Source organism: Sus scrofa, chromosome 15 (assembly GCF_000003025.6).
Source record: "Sus scrofa isolate TJ Tabasco breed Duroc chromosome 15, Sscrofa11.1, whole genome shotgun sequence".
In the NCBI taxonomy this organism is placed as follows: Eukaryota; Metazoa; Chordata; class Mammalia; order Artiodactyla; family Suidae; genus Sus; species Sus scrofa.
The window spans coordinates 121,027,353-121,048,351 of NC_010457.5; the positions used below are offsets into that span (position 1 = coordinate 121,027,353).

The 20,999-nt window shown below is 54.7% G+C and overlaps 1 protein-coding gene across 1 annotated transcript in view; it reads right to left on the reverse strand.

Annotated features, from left to right (window-relative positions):
• Nucleotides 1–20,999, reverse strand: part of CFAP65 (cilia and flagella associated protein 65) — a 40,860-nt gene that overhangs the window by 988 nt on the left and 18,873 nt on the right. Inside the window, 22 exon segments of the mRNA XM_021075441.1 lie at nt 74–211; nt 857–902; nt 905–1,383; nt 1,908–2,033; nt 2,480–2,682; nt 2,908–2,952; nt 4,217–4,324; nt 4,536–4,649; nt 5,014–5,157; nt 6,358–6,516; nt 6,618–6,809; nt 8,078–8,188; nt 8,333–8,399; nt 8,702–8,878; nt 11,795–11,923; nt 12,222–12,435; nt 14,490–14,618; nt 15,489–15,639; nt 15,863–16,021; nt 16,927–17,151; nt 17,667–17,912; nt 19,605–19,742. Of these exon segments, the coding sequence (XP_020931100.1) occupies nt 74–211; nt 857–902; nt 905–1,383; nt 1,908–2,033; nt 2,480–2,682; nt 2,908–2,952; nt 4,217–4,324; nt 4,536–4,649; nt 5,014–5,157; nt 6,358–6,516; nt 6,618–6,809; nt 8,078–8,188; nt 8,333–8,399; nt 8,702–8,878; nt 11,795–11,923; nt 12,222–12,435; nt 14,490–14,618; nt 15,489–15,639; nt 15,863–16,021; nt 16,927–17,151; nt 17,667–17,912; nt 19,605–19,742 (3,500 nt within the window).

Sequence of the window (20,999 nt, forward strand, 5' to 3'; positions counted from 1 at the left end):
CTTCCCTCCGAGGGTGCCCGTCTCTGCAACCTCTCGCTCCCCTCCCTGCGGCCGCTGGCCCGGGCGCCCCAACCTGGGAACGCTGAGCGGTGGCAGGGCGATGACGCGCGGCCGCGAGGTGAGCACCACCTCTCCGCGGCTCGCCTCCACCAAGATGTTCTGGATCATGTTCTCCAGCAGCGCCTCCTGCAGGTTAGCGAAAGCCGGGAGCCTGCCGGGCGGGAGGCGGGGGCGCCGAGGTCAGCGCTCACGTCCCCCGCCCGCCCGACTCTGTGCTGTTCGGTGTGCGCCGCGTGCTCTACGCGGATTCTCACTTAACTCCCCCCTCCAACACCGTGAGGAATCCATGTTCCAGTTTTATAAACGTTCAGACTATGGCTTGAAGAGACCAAGTTGCAAAACGCACACGGCTGGTACACGTGGTGGGATTCCAGCCCAGGCAGCCAGAGTCTGCATTCCAGGGCCAGGGTTGGGGAAATGCCTCAAACTATGATGGCTCAGGAGGGACTCCTAGGGCATCTCGACAGGGACAGAAAGCAGCCACAGATCAGCCCAGGGAGAGACCAATGGAGAAGTGGTGGTGCTTTTCTTCTGGCTTTAGAAACCCATTTAGGAGATTTGGACGTGGTGTGATGGTAAATGTTAATAGCCTGCTCTTGGAGAAAAAAATTAAGGCTCAGCTCTGTACTATTCTGTAAATACCCTCACCGAGGGCGTAGGCGCCAACTGTGATGTCAATGAAAGCTGCTGGGAAGAGAAGCACACACAGGTAGAGCCCCAGCACACCACTGCCTCCTAGGATCCCCCTGCACTCAGCCCCCCCCCCCAAAACCCGCCCTGGGGTCTGGCTGCTCACCGGCTGATGGCCTCCTTCTCATCCTGCTCTTGCCTCTCCTTCACAAGACCTTCAGCTGCTGCTGCCACTGCCATTTCAGGGACTCATGGGATGTGGGCTGCGGTTCAGGCTTAATGTCCATCCAGGGCAACTTCTCTTCCTTCTCCTCCACCTCCTTTTCCTCCACCTCCTCTTCTTCCAGCTTCTCCTTGCCGGTCTCCTCCTCCTCGTCCGTCTCCTCCTCCATCTCTTCTTCCTCCTCCTCCTCTTCCTCCTCCTCCTGCTCCTCCTCCTCCTCCTCCTCTTCATCCTTCTCCTCTTCCCCGCCTTCCTTCTTCCTTAGCCTCCGCTTACCCTCCTCCTTTTCCTTGTCTCTGCTGTCCTCCGAGCTGTTGGAGGACAGAGATGGGTCTGGCATTAAGTGCAGGTTGCTCTTCTGGACCGTGAACTTGGCCGACTGCTCATTCCAGAACTGGCAGAAGTAAGGCATCTGCTCCACCAGGTTTTGGTCCACGGCCTCATGGAAGATCTTATCTTCCAGCAGGCCCCTGGGTGGCAGGGAGGAGGAGAAGGTCCTCACTGAGAGGCCTTGTAGCCCCCTAGGGGGGGCTCTGGCTTCAGGGTTCCCCAAGGGGCGGTTCTTGACTACTGTGTCCACAAACAGGTGCTAGGGGGCGGGGGTGGGGTGGGGAGCCCTTGATCAGTTGCTCATTCCCTTAGAAAAGCATCTCTGGGCCCCATGGATTCTTAAAGGTAAACAATATAGGGGAGAGGAAGACCCAGGAGGTCAGAGTCACACAAATGAGGGCCAGAGGCCTGGGGAGGCAGCACATTGGCTGCAGACCTCATCTACCAGCTATGACAAGGCAGAACTCAGGACCCTGCTCCGAGGATCCTTCCAGCCAGCTCTATTAGAGCTCTACATCCTGGAGGGCCTGGGGCCACCAGGGGAAGGAACTTGAGAGGAAGTTCTGGTTTTCAAGAGAGGAAGGGCTTGGCCTTCCAGGGCTTCGGGTAGACCCAGAGTTGACCAATGAGCTGGAGAGATGAGGGATTGGGGGTGAGCGGTCACCTGATGATGGTGGTGAGACAGTCAACCAGGAGCTGCTTCTCTTGCTTGGAGACAAGGGCCCACATCTCAAGGGAGTCTTCATCAGCCTCCGACTCTTTCCTGGGGCACTTCCTCTTTGGCAGCTCCCTGGGGTAGGCCATGGCATCCTGAGTGGCCTGGGCAAGCCACCATGCTGGGATGGGGGTGGCATGAGCAGGGATGGTGGCTGCCCAGTCATGAGGACATAGTGAGTTTGGGGCAGAGCCCAGCCTTAACCCCAAGGTATTGCTGCTACATTTGGGGAACCAAGCCCAACCCTCTAGCACAGGACCTTGAGAGGCTCCAAGTTGGAAAAGGAAGGAAGTAGGGGAGGCAAGGAGGCTTAGGTAAGTTCCCCAGGGGGCTCTGGCTTTTGTCCCCTCCTCATAGGGACCTATACAGTGATGGCGCCATCTTGGGCCCAGCAGCACCCCAGTAGTCCCACTGCTGCTGCATACACTCCCAAGCCACAGCAAGGGTTGGGTCTGGGCAGACCTCGTTCTGGAGTGGGAGGGGGGCAGAGGAAGGAGACCCCTCCCTCCCTGAGAGTTCACCGGTGCAAGAAGTGGCGGGGAAAGTCCGAGAAGAAGTTGGCCAGGAAGTAGTCGGTGGCATGGGCGCGGGCAGTGAGGCCTAAGTAGAGCATGCCTGGTGAGGGTGGCTGGGGGCATGGCCAATGTGTCTCCTCCTTTGGGATCTTAAGGTTCCAGCTGGTGGGCCGGTTGAGATACTCTTGGTTCTTGATGGGGGGCAGTGTCTTTGGGAAAGGGGAGGCATGAATGACAATGGGCTTGGGGACTGCGGTCCCATTACTGATGGGTCCCTAGCCTCCCAAACAGATCTTTTGGGCCACACAGGTGTGACAGCCCCACCCATTGGCACTTTCATCCCTCTCTTCCAGGAGGTTGGAGGTATCTCTGGGGAGGGAGCAAGGACCTTCTCTATTTATCCCAAGGAGGTGGGCCTGGGCTTCCGACCTCACCTTGTACTTCCTCACAGGTTCACAAGCTGTACAATAGGCCTGTCTCTGTAGAAGCAAGGAGACCCCTGCTTAGTATGCAAGAGGCCTGGAAGGACTCCCCTCTTCCTACTCTTCCCAATGACCCACAGAGGGCCTAAAGTCAATGCTAGGACCTGCTGTCCCCTTGGTCCTGCCCAACTCCCAGCCACGCCCTCTTCCAAAACCTTCCCTTGGGAAATGCTGCCTGCAGACAAGGAAAATCTGGTTACCCAACTGAAAGAGAGAAAAGGAGATGCCACCAAACAGTGCCGGCTGCCCCAAGGGAGCTTGTCCTGGTGCCCCAGAGCTTTGTGGCTTTTTGTGATAAGGATACAGCCTCCTTTACTAAGCCTGAATTTAGAAATCTCTTCTCCCATCGCCTTCAAGACATCATTTGCCTCCACAGAGCTTCAGTGGGGAGCAGTGCCTCCCTGAGGGTTTAGTGTGGAGGACACAGAGACAACTGAGGCACAAGAATGCCACCATGGAGGCTGTGAAATTGGGGAAGGAACTAACCAAGGTGGATATTTTATCTCATATTTATCAGTCTCCCCCAAATAAATACTAATGCCCATGTTTAATGAGTGCTTACTAGGTGCAGGGCTGTTGTTGGCACTTTATGTGAATTAAATCATTTACTCCTCACAGCAGTGCCAAAAGCAGGTAACAATTCACTTGCATGTAAAAAAAATGTTTTGTAAACTTTTATTTTTAAACTTCTTATTGTGAAAATTTTCAAAAGCATGCAAAAGTGGAGAGAACGCTACAAAGAATCCTCCATTACCCGCCACACAGCTTCAACAATTAGCAATTCATAGTCATCTTGTCTCATCTATATGCCATCCCTGGATTACCTTGAAGCCAATCCCAGATGTCATATTACCCCCATTATACAGTTGAGGGAACTAAGAGTTAGTTGACCACGATCACAGAGCTAGAAATCATCAAAGCCAGGAAACAAAACTCGTTTCTAGAGCCTGTATCTGTAACCACTACCCCATACTCTCTTCCATCAGAAGGTGAACTCTGCCTCATTTCCCCTGGGTCCCCAGTGCCCAGCACCTGGTAGGTGTTCATTAAATACAAGCTTACATGAAGCAGGGAAGGGTTGCCAGCTTTCCATATGTAGAGAGTCCCTTGGGGAGGTGCTACGCATAGTCTAATGAAAGAAACCTCATCTCTAGGGCAGGCTGGCCAGTTTTTAGGACCACCTCGGATCACCACCCTGTCCCCTCTGGCAAGGCCAACTGGAAAGCTCTGTGGTGTTCCGAGCCCATTCTGCCCTGCTGACCTTCACTTTCCTATCTGTGATGGTGAACTCCACTTCCTGCCGTGCCTTCTCATCCTTCCACTCCTGCAGCTCCTTATGGTACTGCTTCAGGAGTTCCTGCCGGTACACCTGCAGCCCAGGACAAGGAGAGAGAAGACCAAAGTCTGGAAGGCCTTGGCCTGGACCTGTGCAGTGGGCCCCCACTTTTTCAGAGGCTGTCCCTTGCCCTCTGTCTCTGTCTCTGTCTCTCTCTCTCAGGTCTGAAGATCTCACAGCCCGTCCCACACCCTAAGACTGGGAGTTGTGTGCCATCCCACCTTTTCTCTGAGGCTGATCCTACCTTGCATACTAGGTCAATGCTGTAGAAGCTGGCATGCACTGAGGCCTTCAGGGTCACCACAAATGGGATCGTTTCTTCAGGAGCCACCTTTCCTTTTATGGGACTCACAGATACCTATTGATTTGGGGAAGAAGCCTCTGGAGCTTAACAGGGATGGGATTGAACAAGATGCGATGGCACGGGATGGGATGCGATGGGGTGGGATGGGATGGGATACGATGAGATGGGATGGAGTAGGATGGGATGGGGTGGGATGGTCTAGGATGGGGTGGGATGGAGTGGGATATGATGGAGTAGGATGGGATGGGATGGCATGATATGGGACAAAATGGCATGGCATGGGGTGCAGATGGATGGGATGGGATGGGATGGGATGGGATGGAATAAGATGGAGTGGAATAGGATGAGGTGGAGTGAAAGGGGGTGAGTCTAGAGCCTCTCCAGAGGTTCAGATCCTGCAAACACAGAGAACTCTCACCTCCCCAGATTCTGGAGGCTTCAGCTGCCAGACAAAGACAACTGTGTCATTCTTGGAGATGTTGTTGAGGAACAGCAGGCGACTGCACTTGCTCTGCACAGGAATGTTTCCCAGGGAGATATGAGATTGGGACAAGAAGACACTCTGTTTGTGGAGAGAACACAAGAGCAACTTTGGGAGGTGAAGAAATGCTAAGCTACTAAGGCACTACTGAGTGCTTTCAACAGGCCAGGCATCACTGTAGGCAAGTGACTGGCATTTGATTCTCTCAGTGGCCTGATGATATAGGTACAACTCTTGTCCCCATTTTATAGATGTGCTACTAAGGTTCAGAGAACATAAATAATTTTCCAAAGGCCTCTCAGAGGCACAGCTGGGATAAACCCAGACAGTCTCACTCTAAAGCCTATGATTTTTGACCATTAAAATAGGCTTGGAAGAATTGAGAAATCAGAATTTGCTTAGAGAAGACAGATCCAAAGCCAACATAACCTGAGTCTCTGAAGGATGGTTGTAAATTAATAGGTGATCAGCTGTCACATCTTCACCAAGCACAGAGAAGGAGCTGTACTATAGGATACTGGAAGGATGGATGCCGTGGAAGGGGCGCTTTATCTCTGTCTAAACCCTGAGTGCCTCTAGAGCTGAGACATTGTCTGGCTCTTCCCATTACTGACTGTGTCTCCACAGTACTCATCCTGCAGTAAAAGTGCAAAGCTGGTAGGAGTGGAAGAGTGGACAGGTAAGATGTATTGGTGGATAGTAACTAAAGGAGCTCATGGAAGGATGGATGGAGAAGTGGGTGGATGGATGGATAGATGGATAGATACATGGTTGAGTAAATGGGCATGTGGGTCAGGGGGAAAATGGATAGATGGTGGATGGATGGGTGGATGGTCAGACCTCTCAACACTCAGCAGTGTGTGAACCTAAAAGTACTGTTATTGGGTCCAGATATCTTTCAGCAAAATCCATCCAGGTCCAAAGGAAGGACTGCTCTGTCTGAAGACCATACCTCAGAACCCTAGAATGGGAGAGCTTCTTTCTTCCCCTTCCAGTACCCCATCTCAATGCATAGAGGAGAGGGCGGGAGGGAGGGCCCTGCAGCAGGTGGAGTGGCTTGCCCAGGAATGCCTGTGAGCACTAGGTGGCAGGGTAAGCCTCTCATAGAGCTGGTGCTGTCTCCTAAATCTGGAGGAAGGTTGGTTCCAGGCTTCACCTCTGTATCCCTCTCTGCTCAACTCTGTCTCACTTCTTCCCAGCCTCCCCATCCTTCTGTCCTGGTCCCCCTGGACCCTCAGCCTCCTCCTGGGCCTCAGGCCTTCCTAGCTCCCTTCCCCCTACCTGTCCAGGAACCATCAGCCTCGAGTGGATGGAGCTGTTGTCCCCCGAGGAGATGTTGTGGAATGGGGCTGTGTCCCCCATGACATGGGGGTCATAGCCCACCCCCTGGAAGCGGATGATGGCTGAGTTCCATCCCAGGATGTGTATGGGCACGTCCACCTGAGAAGTCAGGAGGGAGGGGGAAAGAACTGGTCAGAGCAAGGCCTGCTGAGGAAGCCACCTCCATCCCCCACCCCATATTAGCCCAGGCAGCTGCTCACCGTGTAGGTCTTGGCCTCAATGGGTGAGAAGATCCACAAGACCTGAGCAGTTGTGCCTGGCTGGATCTCCCCTTTGGGGTTGAGGCAGCAGAAGATGGGGTGATCAAAATTCTTTTCCTGAACCTCCGACAGGATGTTGGTCTGGATCTCATAGGTCACAGGCACTGAGCCACCGTTATACAGCTCATAAATCTGCAGGGAGAGGAAACAGGGACCCTCCACACCAGCTTAGTTGCGGTGCCGAGAGCCTGGGATTCTCTGTCCACTGAGGGAGGGCAGGTTGTTCTCCATGAAGTCACCCTTATAGTCCCAGAGCTCCACTAAATACCTCTGATTTCCCTTGTGGCTTGAGTACTCAAGAAGTATGTAACTATCTATATCTATATCTATATCTATATCTATATCTATATCTATATCTATATCTATATCTATATATAAATTTTTTGCTTTTTTTTTCCAGGGCCACTCCTGCAGCCTGTGGAGGTTCCCAGGTTAGGGGTCAAATTGGAGCTGCAGACACTGGCCTACACCACAGCCACAGCAACGTCAGATCCGAACAACGTCTGTGACCTACACCACAGCTCATGGCAACGCCCTGTCCTTAACCCACTGAGTGAGGCCAGGGATCGAACCTGTGTCCTCATGGATGATAGTCAGATTCATTAACCACTGAGCCATGACAAGAACTCCCTGTAATCCTTATTTTATTTGCTCTCAACTTTCGTTCGTCAAGGTATAGGAGACATGGGTGCTTGTGTCCTTAGAGTTGGAATTTAGGGCAACACCCATGCATGCACCATCTACACCCATGCATGCTTTCTAGGCTCTCATTCTAACTACCTGTGAGGCTGCCACTTGCTCTGTCTGCCACTAGAGGTTGTTGTGCTTAAAGGATGGTATGGTATGAGGATGATGGGAGGACCCCCAACACTAACTCCAAAGTTTGGGAATCTCTGGATGAAATCAGGATCTTTTGGTCCAATCCTCCATATTAGAGATGAGAAAATGGAAGACCACGAGAATAAAGAGTTCGTCTGGATTTAGGTCTGGCCTGCTCATCTTCCTTAGCACTCACGCCTGAATATGCTGACTTTATTTCTCTAGCTTGGACCACCCTCTGAGTCCATACCTGGCATTCAACTTCCACTTGGACAACTCCTCTTGGTCATCTCATAGGCATGTTAAATTTGGCCCAAACAAAACTCTTCACTCCAAAACCCGTTCCTCCCCCTAGTGTATCTCCTTCCAGCCAACAGCACTACCTATTTTCCAATAACACAAACTAGGAAGGCTCTTGCCTTGGGTCTCTCCCAGTTGCCCAGTACTTGACCTGCAGTTCCACTGCTTAGAGTGAAGACTTTTGGAGGGCAAGGTCTTTGTCACCCTGCCAAGGGCTGACACAGATACACAGAGATCAACCCTAAAGGTTCTTGGTGACTAGGACAGTGTAGACCACTGACCTGCCTCGGGGGTAGTGTGTCACCAATGGAGACAGGGATGAACTGATGGCTGGTGGAAGTGAAGTGCACATACTTCTGCCCCAATTCCACTGTCACACCTATGAAATTTAGCTGGAAAGAGAAAGCCCATGAGCATCTTTCCCTGGAAGGAACCCAAGTGCCCAGCAGAGAGATCTGGATGCTAGCTCCCTGCGGAACACGGTTCCCTGCACCGCTCTCTCGGTTTTCCGGAACACGACCAGGGCTGGACCTCACCAGGATCTCCCGGCCATGGGACACCTTGAAGAGCACCGGGAGGCGATCGGTACCAACAAACAGGTGGCTGGAAGGGAGGAGACAGTCCCAGATGAGTTATTGAGCCCTGGTGTGAGTGGAAGAACAAGGGGTCATTACACGCCTGGGGCTATGGGGTGGCTATGTGGACACCTGAGCTAGGATGAGATAAGAGGAAAATTAAACCTCCTCTGCAGGTGGGAAGGTGAGGCCTTCTCAGGATGGTGGCCACTCAGGTACCCTGGAGTCACACAGTGTAAGGCCCGGCTGCTCCACAAGTGGGGGTGGGGGTGGGGTGTCTCCAGGACCGGAAGTGCAGGAAGTGCAGTATACGGTGGGGGTGGGGGCAACCTGTATTTGAACTCCACCATCTGCTCTTGCCCGGGACTCAGGCTCCCAGCCTTGGGACTGATGGAGAAGATGCAATTGTCTTGCACACGCATTTGGTGCAACTCGGTGCAGTTAAACTCTGCCTGCTCTGCCCACAGCTCCAGGTTGATCTGTTGGTCGCTTGGGAAGAGGAAGGTCCTGGGAGAGGGGTGAGAAGCAAAAGGGGTGGGGCCTCTCAGAACAGAGTTGGGAGCTCTGAGCCCCAGGTGGGATGGGTGGAGGCTTCTTCATCTATTAGGCAAGCTGTCCCATGTACAGCTGAGCAAATGCATGGATGTGGATTCTTACTTCATAATGGCCCCCAAACCCAGGAACTGAAGCAGCGTTCTGGTGACTAAAATGAAAGGTAGAGACTGGGGCTCCCATTGTGGGTGCCAGGTCAGAGGGGCTGATTGTTTATGTAGGTCCCCCTTTTTTTTTCCTTTTGTCTTTTTAGGGCCTCATCTGTGGCATATGGAGGTTCCCAGGCTAGGGGTCCAATCAGAGCTACAGCTGCCGGCAATGCAGATCCAAGCTGTGTCTGCGACCTACACCACAGCTCACAGCAACGCTGGATCCTTAATTATGTGGGTGCTGACCCTGGAGGGGCTTGTGTGGCAAAGCTCTTGGAAGGGCCATTTGAGGCATCTAAGAATGCCAGCAGCACCAACCAGGGGCCTCAAGAGGGCCTGCACCAAAGGGCTGGTCTATGCCACCTGGAGGGCAGAGCCTGGGCTCAGCTGCAACTTCTTTCCTTCCTTCTTTTTCTTTTCTTTCTTTCTTTCTTCCTTCCTTTCTTTTCTTTCTTTCTTTCTTTCTTTCTTTCTTTCTTTCTTTCTTTCTTTCTTTCTTTCTTTCTTTTCTTTCTTTCTCTCTCCTTCCTTCCGTCTTTCTTTCCTTCCTTCCTTCCCTCCTTCTCTCTCTCTTTTACTGCACCCTGCAGTGGCTTGATGTGAGATTTCAGTTCCCAGATCAGAGACTGAATCCAGGCCACATTGGTGAGAGCACCAAATCCTAACCACTAGACCACCAGGGAACTCCCTCATCTGCATTTCTATTCTGGGCTCCAGGCCCGGGGCCTGCACCTAGGAAGTTCCTAGTTACAGTTTAGCCAATGACTTAGTGAATGAGGGAACAGATGACGTTAGCCAGTGTATATGGCACCGTAAGGGCTCACCCCCTTAAATGCAAGGCCCCACCTCTCCCTGGGCCAAGAGCAGAGGCATCAGAGGAAGCCTGGAGGGAGTGGGCAGCGATATGGCTGCCTGTTCTCCCGATACTCCCCCTCCCATTTGGGGTTCACTGTCCTGCCTGCTGCTGCCTCCGGGCCAAGTCCACACTCCCTGTGTCTTACTGGTCTTGGCCGGAATAAAACCTTCGGTCTGTTCTTTCTGAGTTCAACAGAGACTGGCTAGAATTTTCAAAAATAACCTTCTAAGAAATTGAAAGGAAACAGAAAAAAACACAAAAGCCTAGGAGAGTCAAGCCTTCCAAGGAAGGGTCCCTGCGTTTGGAGAATGGGGAGCAGCACAGACTGCCTTCCTGAACCTCAAATGATCCCCGATGGACGGGCCCAGCTCAGCAGGCACTCTGCCGGGCTTTCCTCCTGCCCCGGCTTCCAGCAGCCTGGACCCTCTCCACAGAGAGTATGAGCTGGCTTGCTGCTACACAAACACACATGCACACGCAATCCACACCAGGACACAGGCCAACGCCGCTTTTCCTGCCTCCACTCCCGATCCCCAGAGGGCCTGGCTCGCGGCCACTCAAACAGCCCAGTGAATGGCAGATCCAGAACTCAAGGCCGGCCCCAGACTTTCCCCACCAGGCCCCTGGCTGCCAAGCTTCCCAGTCAGTTAGGGCCAGGAGCCGCCTAATGAGCCAGCTTCCCCCACATCCTCCCCCACAGAGAGGGGCAGGACAACCCAGATAGTAAGGGGTGGCCATTGCACCCCGGACCCCGCGGTAGGCCCTAGCCTCACCCCCACACGCCCCAAGGCTCTGCTCAGGCTGGAAGATCCCTGAGATCACAGGTGCCCCTCCCTGCATACGGGCACTCTTAGCTGCCCCCTGCCACGCCCAGGCTGGGCCCCTGGCTCTCTCTCCCAAGCCTGACCCAGATGGGGACACTTCTTTTTCACCTCTGTCTAGCCAAGCAAAGTTGGAAGTCATCAAAAGGAAGTTTACAAGGAAATCAAGGCGCGTGGTGGAGGCAGGGAGAAAAAAAGAAAAGGCGCTGGCATGGAAACAGGATGCTTACTGGGCACCCGTTGGGGGGTGGGGGAGGTGGCCTGGGGGGAAAGCCAAGCACGGGAAGGGCCCAGCTTGTCAGGCTCAGGTTTCCAGGCCTGGCCCCATATGACCGGGGAAGCACAGCTTGCCCTGTGGCCAGCCCGACCCCTCCTACAGCCCCACGTGGCTCTGCTCAGCCCGCCATCTCCCTGACACCAGCGCTGTGGCAGCAGAGCCCTGTCCTTCTCTGCCAGAGACGCTCCACTAGCCCCTGTACAGGGCTCATCCCCACTGGATTGGGCCCCGATGGGGGTGCCCTGGCACCTAGCACAGTGCCCAGCACGTAAGAGCACCTCAAAACTTCTTGCTGACTAAGCAGGGGTTCTGGAGCTGGACAAATCTGGCTTTGAACTTGGCTCTGCCTCAAATGGCTGAGTCCTTATCTCCCCATCTAAAAAAGAGTCAGCAGAGGAGGATTTTTTTTCACAGAGTTGGTGTGAGACTGGGGGGTGAGGGCAGGGGTGGGGGGAGAAAAGGCTCGTCAAGCACAGCAGCTGGCATGAGGCAGGGGAGCGACGGCTGCTGCTCTTTCGTTGCGCTATTGACATGACCCTGCCAGTCTCCATCAGCGTGATTCCACCACTTCTGAGCCAGGGGATGCGTCTCAGCCAGTGACAGGTCTGGTGTCCCACCAGACAACCCCCCAGTCCCACCCTGGCTTCCACATCCCATCAATGGGGTGGGGGCTGGGCGATCTTCGCAGGCATCAGGTAGCTAGGTCTGCCACTAGCAAGAGAAGCCTCTAGCACCTGACCCCTAGGCCCCTAGCAACCCCCTCCGTACCAGTCCAGGGGTACCAGTCCGCTATTCTTCAGCGCCAGCAGCACCACGGAGGGTGGGGCATCTATTGGTGCTGCCCCAAAATTGAAGTTGAGCTTCAGAGGGGTGAAGACAGGAGGAGTCTGGCTGGTGCTGTGTGGAGCAGAGAGAGGGTCTCAGAGACAGGGATGGGAACAGGATGGGGCCCCCTCCCCTGGGGTGGCTGGCTTGGCACCCATTCCCCTACAGGTGGGAATTGGAAAATCTGGGACTCCAGGGCAGGGGGGACTTCAAGCCAGTCCCTGCCTTCTCCAGGCTTTTCTGAGATGGGCAAGAACTGGGGAGGAGACAGGGAGCCCCTTCTTAGACGGGTCCTGGTGCTGGGGATATGGGCAGAAAGCTCCAAGAACATCCCCAGACAGGCCCTGCCTCTCCCTGAGGCCCGCCTCACCTGTGCCGGGTTGGCACCTCATAGGTGAGCTCCCAGGGGGTGGGGTCACGCTCCAAGTAACTGTTGAGCAGGTCCAGGGAGAAGAGGCGCCACAGGTGCTTCCGGGTGATGCCCTGGGCACTGCCCATGGAGCAGATGTCCAGGATGGAGAGGATGGGGTACACGGCCATCAGGGAGACACGACACAGCTCCTGCTTCTCCCCAACCTTGTTATCTGGGGGAAGGGGGTGTGGGAGAGAGGGGTGCACTCACCTCCCAGCTCCCGTGGGGCGGGGCCTCCAGGCTGAGGGTGCAGGGGTCCCAGGCAACCTGCCCCAAGATCATTGTCAAGAGCAGCTGTCACCTGTTGGGAGCCAACAGGCCCTGGGATGCTTCCAGCAACAGCTAGACCTGGTCTGATACTGCCTACGGACCAGGCACCGTCCTGAGTGCTTGGCAAACGCTATTGTATTTAAGGTGCACTGTTACTTGTTTTCAAACTAATAGTTTTACTGACAGCGTTATTGAGGTATAATCTATATGCCATAAAATTAACCCTTTAAACACATCCAATTCAGTGATTTCCACCCCCCATATTCAGAGTTGCTCAGTCGCCACCACTGCTTTTTTTTTTTTTTTTTTTTTTTTGTCTTTTTGCCATTTCTTGGGCCGCTCCCGCGGCATATGGAGGTTCCCAGGCTAGGGGTCTAATCGGAGCTGTAGCTGCCAACCTATGCCAGAGCCACAGCAACGCAGGATCCGAGCAGAGTCTGCGACCTACACGACAGCTCACAGCAATAGCTGGATCCTTAACCCACTGAGCAAGGGCAGCTATCGAACCCGCAACCAGTCGGATTCGTTAACCACTGTGCCACGACAGGAACTCCTCGCCACCACTGCTTTTAGAACATTTTCATGCCCCCCAAAGAAATCTAGTACCAATCAGCCATCACTCCCCACTCACCCCTCCCCCGACCCCTGGCAAACACTAATCTACTTTCTTCTCCCTCCCCCCCTTTTTTTGGGTCTTTTTGTCTTTTAGGGCTGCACCCACAGCCCTAAACATGGAGGTTCCCAGGCTAGGGGTCTAATCAGAGCTACAGCTGCCAACCTACACCACAGCCACAGCAACGCCAGATCCGAGCCACGTCTGGGACCTACACCACAACTCACGGCAACACCAGATCCTTAACCCACCGAGCGAGGCCAGGGATTGAACCTGTATCCTCATGGACACTAGCCAGGTTCATTAACCACTGAGCCATGATGTTTCTGGATGTTCTGGATGTTTCACATAAATAGAAGCCAATGTGTGGCTTTTTATGACTGGCCGCTTTTACTTTTTTTTTTTTTTTTTGTCTTTTTAGAGCTGCACCCTCGGCATATGGAGGTTCCCAGGTGAGGGGTCGAATCGGAGCCACAGCTGCCGGCCTACACCACAGCCACAGCAACATCGAATCCTTAACCCACTGAGCGAGCTCAAGAATCAAACCCTCATCTTCACAGACCCTAGTCGGATTCCTTACCACTGAGCCACAACAGGAACTTCCCCTTTTACTTGTCACAGTGTTTACAAGGTTTGCCCACGTGGTAACATGTGTCAGTACTTAAGTATTTTTGCCTGTACACCGTTATCATCCTGATTTTACAGATGGGGAAACTAAAGCATAGGGAGGTTAAGATGACATGACTCAGGAGTTCCTGTCATGGCTCAGTGGTAACCAACCCGACTAGTATCCATGAGGATGGGGGTTCGATCCCCGGCCTTGCTCAGTGGGTTAAGGGTTCGGCTTTGCTGTGGCTGTGGTGTAGGCTGGCAACTACAGCTCAGATTTGACCCCCGGCCTGGGAACCTCCATATGCAGTGGCTTTGCCCCCACTCCCACCCCAAATAAAAAAGATTACATGGCTCATAAGTGCCGAGGCCAGGATCTAATTCCAAGGAGTCTGGCTCGTGTCCAAGCCCTTAGCCACTCTCCCGTGCTGCCCAGGAGCCCCGGGGCAGGTTAGCAACAACCCCACTTTACAAAGGAAGAAGCCAAGGCTTGGGCAGCTAAGGATTTGCTGAAGATCCCAAAGTAAGCCACAGCCCAGGCACAGACATACAGACACTCATCTAGACAGACGTGGTTGGTATGAGGTGTACACACCAGACACCCAAAGGCACACCCGGGTACACTCACACCCCCTCTGCTAGCTCTGCCTGGACCCTCAGCATCTTCCCACCCCAAGTCCTGCTCACACTGCCCACCCCCTTTCCTCCCTGGCCCCATCTGATGGCCCAGGTACCTCTGTGGGAGAGGAGAGAGTAGCTGATGGTCCAGGAGTACTGGGACCGGAACTTGGGACAGGCGATCAGGCAGATAGTGTCCTGGGACCGGGGTGGCATGCTCCCCTCTGTGCGGTCCAGCTGCAGAGCTGCTCAGGGATGCCCGAGTGGGGTCAAGGGCAGAGAAGGCCGCCAGTGCAGCCCAGAGGGTCCTGGCCTTTCCTCTTGCTCCATCCCCAATACCCTCCCCTGGACCAGCAGAGCACTGATTAGAGAGCAGGCCCTGAGCCAGGCTCTGGAGTCCCTCCTCCAGACCAAGACAGTGGGGACCTGTCTCTGTGTCACGGGCACCTGTTAAGCACTTTGCTCCTCCTGGCAGCCCCAGGAGGTAGGTGCCACTAGTGGCCCCATCTTACAGATGAAGGAGCTGAGTCTCAGAGAGGACAATCACCCAGAGTGACACATGTCTAGAATGTGGAAGTACCAAGCTTTAAGCCCTGCTCTGCCCATCCCTGCACCATGGTCTGGTTAACCCGTCTTTTTTTTTTTTTTTTTTTTTTTTTTGGTCTTTTTTCCAGAGCTGCACCTGCGGCATATGGAGGTTCCCAGGCTAGGGGTCCAATCGAAGCTGTAGCCACCGGCCTACACCACAGCCACAGCAATGCGGAATCTGAGCCACATCTGCGACCTACACCACAGCTCATGGCAACGCTGGATCCTTAACCCACTGAGCGAGGCCAGGGATCGAACCTGCAACCTCATGGTTCCTAGTCAGGTTCGTTAACCACTGAGCCATGACGGGAACTCCTAACCAGTCTTTTTTTCTTCTTTCTTTTTATGGCCACACCCAAGCATATGGAAGTTCCAGGGCCAGGGATTGAATCTGAGCCGCAGCTGCGACACACACCACAGCACTAGCACCTTAGGATCCTTGACCCACTGTGCCACAGCGGGAACTCCCGGTTAAGCAGTCTAACCAGGGCCCCCCCATGCCCGCCTTCCAGCCCAGGCCTGAGTACCGAGAGGGCCGTTGTCCACAGCTTCAGGGCTGCACTGCTCCAGGAACAGGCGGTAGTAGAGGGTGCAGTCGCCGTCGTTCAGAAGCACCAGCGTCCTGGACTGCTTGCTGTTCACCAGTATGTTCCCAAAGTCCAGCTCCTTCTCCTTTGCCTGAGGGCCAGAGTCAGCCAGCCCAGGGAGGGGGCGCCCCTAGGCCTGTGGCCCCGGCTTTCCCACCCCTGGCCTCAGAGCATCCTCGAGGAAGGGCAGGGTCAGGGTGAGAGACCCGGGATTGAGGGGGACAGAAGACTCCCATCCCCTGCCTTCTTGGAGTCAGACACCTGGTCTCTTCCCTCCCATCTGTGCCCCCACCCGCCAGGGTCCTCCCACTCACAGAGAGGCTGCCGGTGATGCCCAGGCCCACCAGCCGGAGCATGTAGTGAGTGGTGGTGGGAGGCTTGGTGTTCGGGGGCAGGCCGGCTTCCCAGACCCATATCCCCACTCGGAACAGGTACTTGGTCTCCTCCAGGGGGCTGAAGGTCCACGTCATTGTCTAGGGCCAAGAGATTATCCCTGCATGGGGGTCCCTGGGAACCCCTGCCCAGGCTCAAGCACATCTATGTCCCATTTGCAGGATAGCGAGCTATGGTACCTCTGAGTGTTTCCCCGGGCCAGGCATTTATGCATATTGTGCACTCTACTGTTTCCCTAAGCCCTCATCCTCCATCTCTATAAGCTAAGTGGTATTAGTTTGGTGCCTTGTTGTCTGATGAGAAACTGGAGGCTCAGAGACGTGGGGTAACTTGCCCACGGTCACACAGCTGATGAGGGTGCTTGGGGGATCTGGGGTGTGAACTCTTGGGGCTGACTCCGGGGGCTGTGTGGGCTCTCACCTTGTAGCCTACTATGCCCTGGCTCTTACTGACAGTGTGTTGGTGGTTCTTGGCCCGAGTTTGGCCTCCTCGACTAGTCTAGAAGGCCCAAGACCTGGGATGGGGTCTGCGAGTTTTGGTCCCAGCCTGTGCCCCACTCCAGGGACCTGCTGCTTCAACTTCCAGGAGCCCCTTTCTCACTCCTGAATGGGTAGCCACCCGTTTGGCTCCCAATCCAGCTGCTCCACATCACCTCCCAGGGATCTCACAGCTTTGGAAACCGTGGATGGAGAACGGACTTGTCCCTGGACCCTGACATCAGAAACCCTGGTTCAAGTCCCAGGTCTGCACCTCCTAATTCATAGTCTTAGTAAGTGGCTTTTTTTTTTTTTTTAAGGTCTCAGCTCCTCTTTGTAAAATGGGGGTGATGATGATAGAAATGAGGCTGGAAGGACGGACTCTGGATTGAATGGATGAATGGGAGGGTAAGCCTGGCCCCAGACAGGCATGAGTAAGAGATGATGGTGAAGGGGAGGTTGATGGGTACCCTTCCCCATAGCCCTTAGCAGCACAGCAGGGCACTCACGAGGCTCTCGTTGGGCTGGATAATCCCTCTGGCAGGCTGGACTGCCAGCATCTTTCGGAGCTGCTGGGAAACCCTCCACTCAAACTCCAAGGGCAGACGCGTGGGGTTACGGAAGGTGAAGAGGCTGGTGGAGGAGCAGCCCACCCAGGTGGGCTTGAAGAAGATGCTTTTAGAGGTGTCCAGCTTCAGCTGCAGTGGCTCCTCCCGGCTCTGCATGCTCACCTCCTGGGGCCAGTGAAGAGAGGATGAGCCCTGACGTCCCGCTGCAGCTCTGGCTCCCCCAAGAGTCACAGGTGGGCAGCTTTTCCCCCTTGGAGCAGATAGCAAAGTCTCTGCTGCCCTGGGCCTGGGCAGTGGCTGCCAAAGTCAGAGTACATGGTGACCAACCCAGGAGATAGTTCTTGAAAAGAACTTAGGGAAAGGGGATGACAGATTATTTCATAGACTAGACATGGCCCCAAACACGCCTCTACCACATGCAGATATGAGTCTTGGGTGGCCTCTGTTTCTTCCTTCCAGACCTCTGCACCCCTTTTCTTGTCCCAGACCCCCTAAGGTGGACAGGCAGGGCCCTGAGGATAGCTGTCCCCAGATATGGCCAAGGGGTCCTTTCCCTGCCGTGCCACTTTCTGGAAGAGACACAGTCCCTGGGCTACTTAAGGGGAGCTTTAGAGACCACTCCAGAAAGTGGCTTTGGGTGGCCCCCTCCCAAGGACCCAGTCCCCATCCCTGCCTCCTACCTGGAGATACTGGGGGCAGAGATTGAACTGCAAGTAGAAAACGTGCTGCCTCCAGGAGTTGCCCTTGGGGTAGGTGCAGATGAGGAAGATCTGGTGGGCCCCAGGGGCCACGAGGCCTGAGCTGGGCCGCAGGGAGATGTCTGGGCTGCTTTGGGGGGCCAGGTTGAAGGTCAGCAGCATGGAGCCTTTGTTGATCAGGAGCAGGCTGCGGTAGGAGGGTTCACCGGGCGAAACTGCAGGAAACAGCTGGGGTGCAAGAGAAGAGGGACCCATGCTCAGATCTATGCACCCCCCCCACCCATACATATCCTTAAGGAACTCCCCACGCCCAGACATATCCTTAGGGAAGTCTATGTGAGCCTGGGTGGAGCCGAATCCCAGGAGATATGGGATGTCTTTGCGCATCCCAGTCAAGGCTCTGGGAGCGGGAAATGGAGGGACCCAGCTTGGCACCAAAAAATGCTTCTGTCTTCCAGAGACCTCCAGACAGAGATGGAGTGGCTGCAGGAACTCTGGGAAGTTCAGGTCTCTGAGACCCCCTTCAAGGTTCTTTTACTTTTAGGGTGCCCTCAACTCATCTGTTGAAGAACCCAGTTTTAGAGACCCCGGTCCAGAAGGTGTGGCCTAAGCAGCCCCTTCTAGATGATGCTCATGCAGGTAGCTGAGGGGAACCCCACTTTGAGAAGCGGAAAACCCCAGCAACCTCAGCTGCCAGACATTCCTCAAGCACCTAGGGTGCAGCCAGCACCAGGTGAAGAGCTAGGCTGGTTACAGAACACGAGGCCAAGGTCGCTGACCAGGGTGCCCCGTCCAGCTGGGACAATGAGCACAGGTACATGAAGCAGCAGGGGAGCAACATGGGCCCTGAATCTGCTGGATCTGAGTAAAGGCCACAAACTGCTGGGAGGAACTGGCCAAGGGAACGGGGTGGGAGTGAGGGGTCAGCCAGGTGACCCCTGGGCAGTCAGGGGGGCTTTGGAAGGGGTGCCTTTGAGCAGAAGCGTAACGAGCGGGGGACCAAGATCACGCCCCAGAACAGTGTCCCAAGGCGGTGTCTTTCCAGCAGTATGAGGCTTGAGGGTAACACAGATGGATGAAAGACGGATGGTTGGTAACAGAAGCTGGGAAGAGGCGTGTAGGAGAAGCCAGAATTGGAACACGGCCAGCTGGTTCCCGTGTTTTGGTTGTTTTCTTTTGTTTCTTTATCTTTTTAGGGCCGCACCCACAGCATATGGAGGTTCCCAGGCTAGGGGTCAAATCGGAGCTACAGCTGCCGGCATACACCACAGCCACAGCAACATAAGATTGATCCAAGGTCTGTGACCTACACTACGGCTCACGGCAACACAAGATCCTTAACCCCCTGAGCGAGGCCAGGGATCAAACCGGAGTCCTCATGGATACTGGTCAGGTTCGTTAACTGCTGTGCCATGACGGGAACTCCCAGAATCTGGGTTTTGAAGCCTTGTGTTATCTGGTGCTCAGGTCCGATGGGACCTCCCAGGGCCCTTCGGAGAGACCTGGGAATTTTGGCTCCTCGAGGAGTTGACTCTGTGACTGCAGCAGGACAGGATGCTCCCCGGGGGGCCGCCGTCTGCCCAGCAGGCACCCAGCAGACATGGCAAATGAAGGAGCCGGAGTGTGAGTGCATTGGGGAGTATTTCAGATGGAGCAGGCTGGAGCCAGTGGTCCAAGCCCCAGTGACCCCAGTCCCAGTGCCGTAGTGACCCAGGAGAGAGGCCTTGATGGCTACAGAGCCCCAGGGGCCAGCAGTGGGGAGGCTAGGATGGCTAGTCAGGGGGTCTTGGACGTGTTTCGGTTGGGGGGGGTGGTTTGGACATGTTTCTGAGGCCATCGGAGACAGAGGGAACTGCAGGCTACGACAGAAGCCGGGCTCCCCTGTTCCCCCTCCCCCGCTACTGCAGGGGCTGCGCTCACCTTGGGGACATGCAGGGAGTATTGCGGGATGTGGTGCTCCAAGGTGGCACCATAGCTGTGGCCTCGTGCCCGGAGCGTCAGGCACCAGGACGGGCACACGGTGCAGTCCTCTTCAATATTGTTGTAGCTCCGTAGGACCTGTGGTGGGGGAGGGGGCCAGACCCACAGACAAGCTGAGTCCTGCGCCCTCCTGGGGGGCACCGCAGCTCGCCTCCAGATTGCAGGAGCCCAGAAGGGAAGACAGTGCGAGAAGAGTAGTCAGAACAGTGCTGCCCCTGTGTACTGGGCCCTGCTCTGAGCACTCAGCACCCAGCACCCACGCTCTTTAATCCTCCCAGCAGAATAGGGCAGGGCTGGGATGTGAAAGCACCGTTCCTCCTGCAGGAATGTGCCTGGAGAGCACTGGCCAATAGAACTATAACGCGAGCCACAAGTGTGAGCTGCAGGCATCGTTTTAAATGTCCTGGTAGCCACATCGACAGAGTGAAACGTGTAAAATTAATTTCAGTAATATGTTTTATTTAACCTAGTAGATCCAAGATTTTATCACTTCAACATGTAACTGATATAAAAGTGATGCAGGAGGCATTGTGTGTTCTTTTCATGCCAAGTCTTGGAAATCAGTGCATCTCTTCCCCTTACAGCACATCTGTTTGGACCAGACACAGTTCAAGTGCTCAGCGGCCACATGTGGCTATGGGTTGGCATATCCGACAGCGCAGGACTAGAGCCTGTAGCCTGGAAGTCTGTCGGGCTCATCAAAGCCACTCGTCCACAGCCATATTCATACAAACCTCTGCATCCTTCCTCCTCCCCCAGACCGGCCAAGATATTAGAACAGAGGCAGCTAAAGCTCTGTTTCCAACTCAGCTTTGGAAAAACTTCTCAAAAGTCTGGGTATGACCTTAAGTTTATAGATGAAAAGACCAGGGCTCAGAGACATTAACAGACATGCAAGGTCACACAGCTGCTAAGGGACCCTGATCCACTGCACGACTCTGCTTCTCCCTGTACCTCAGCACCAGCCACTGGAAGAGAAGAGCAGGGCGGGTAGAGCAGCAGAAGGAGGGAAAGGGCAGGACGGACTGCAGATGGGGAGGGAGCCACACGTCTGGGGCTAAGAGTCTTGGGCTGAGAGCCTGTGGTCTGAATTCCCCGGTCAAGGGAAGCTGAGCTAGAAGTCCTTCCCCCACAGCTTAACTACTGGGTGCCCCCGACTCAGTCCCCCAGGCTCTGGTTCCTGCCCCTGACTTTTTTCTTTTTTCTTTTTCAGGGCTGCTCCCCCGGCACATGGAGGTTCCCAGGCCAAGGGTTGAACTGGAGCTGCAGCTGCCAGCCTACGCAATGGCCACTGCGATGTGGGATCCAAGCCAGGTCTACAGCCTACACCACAGC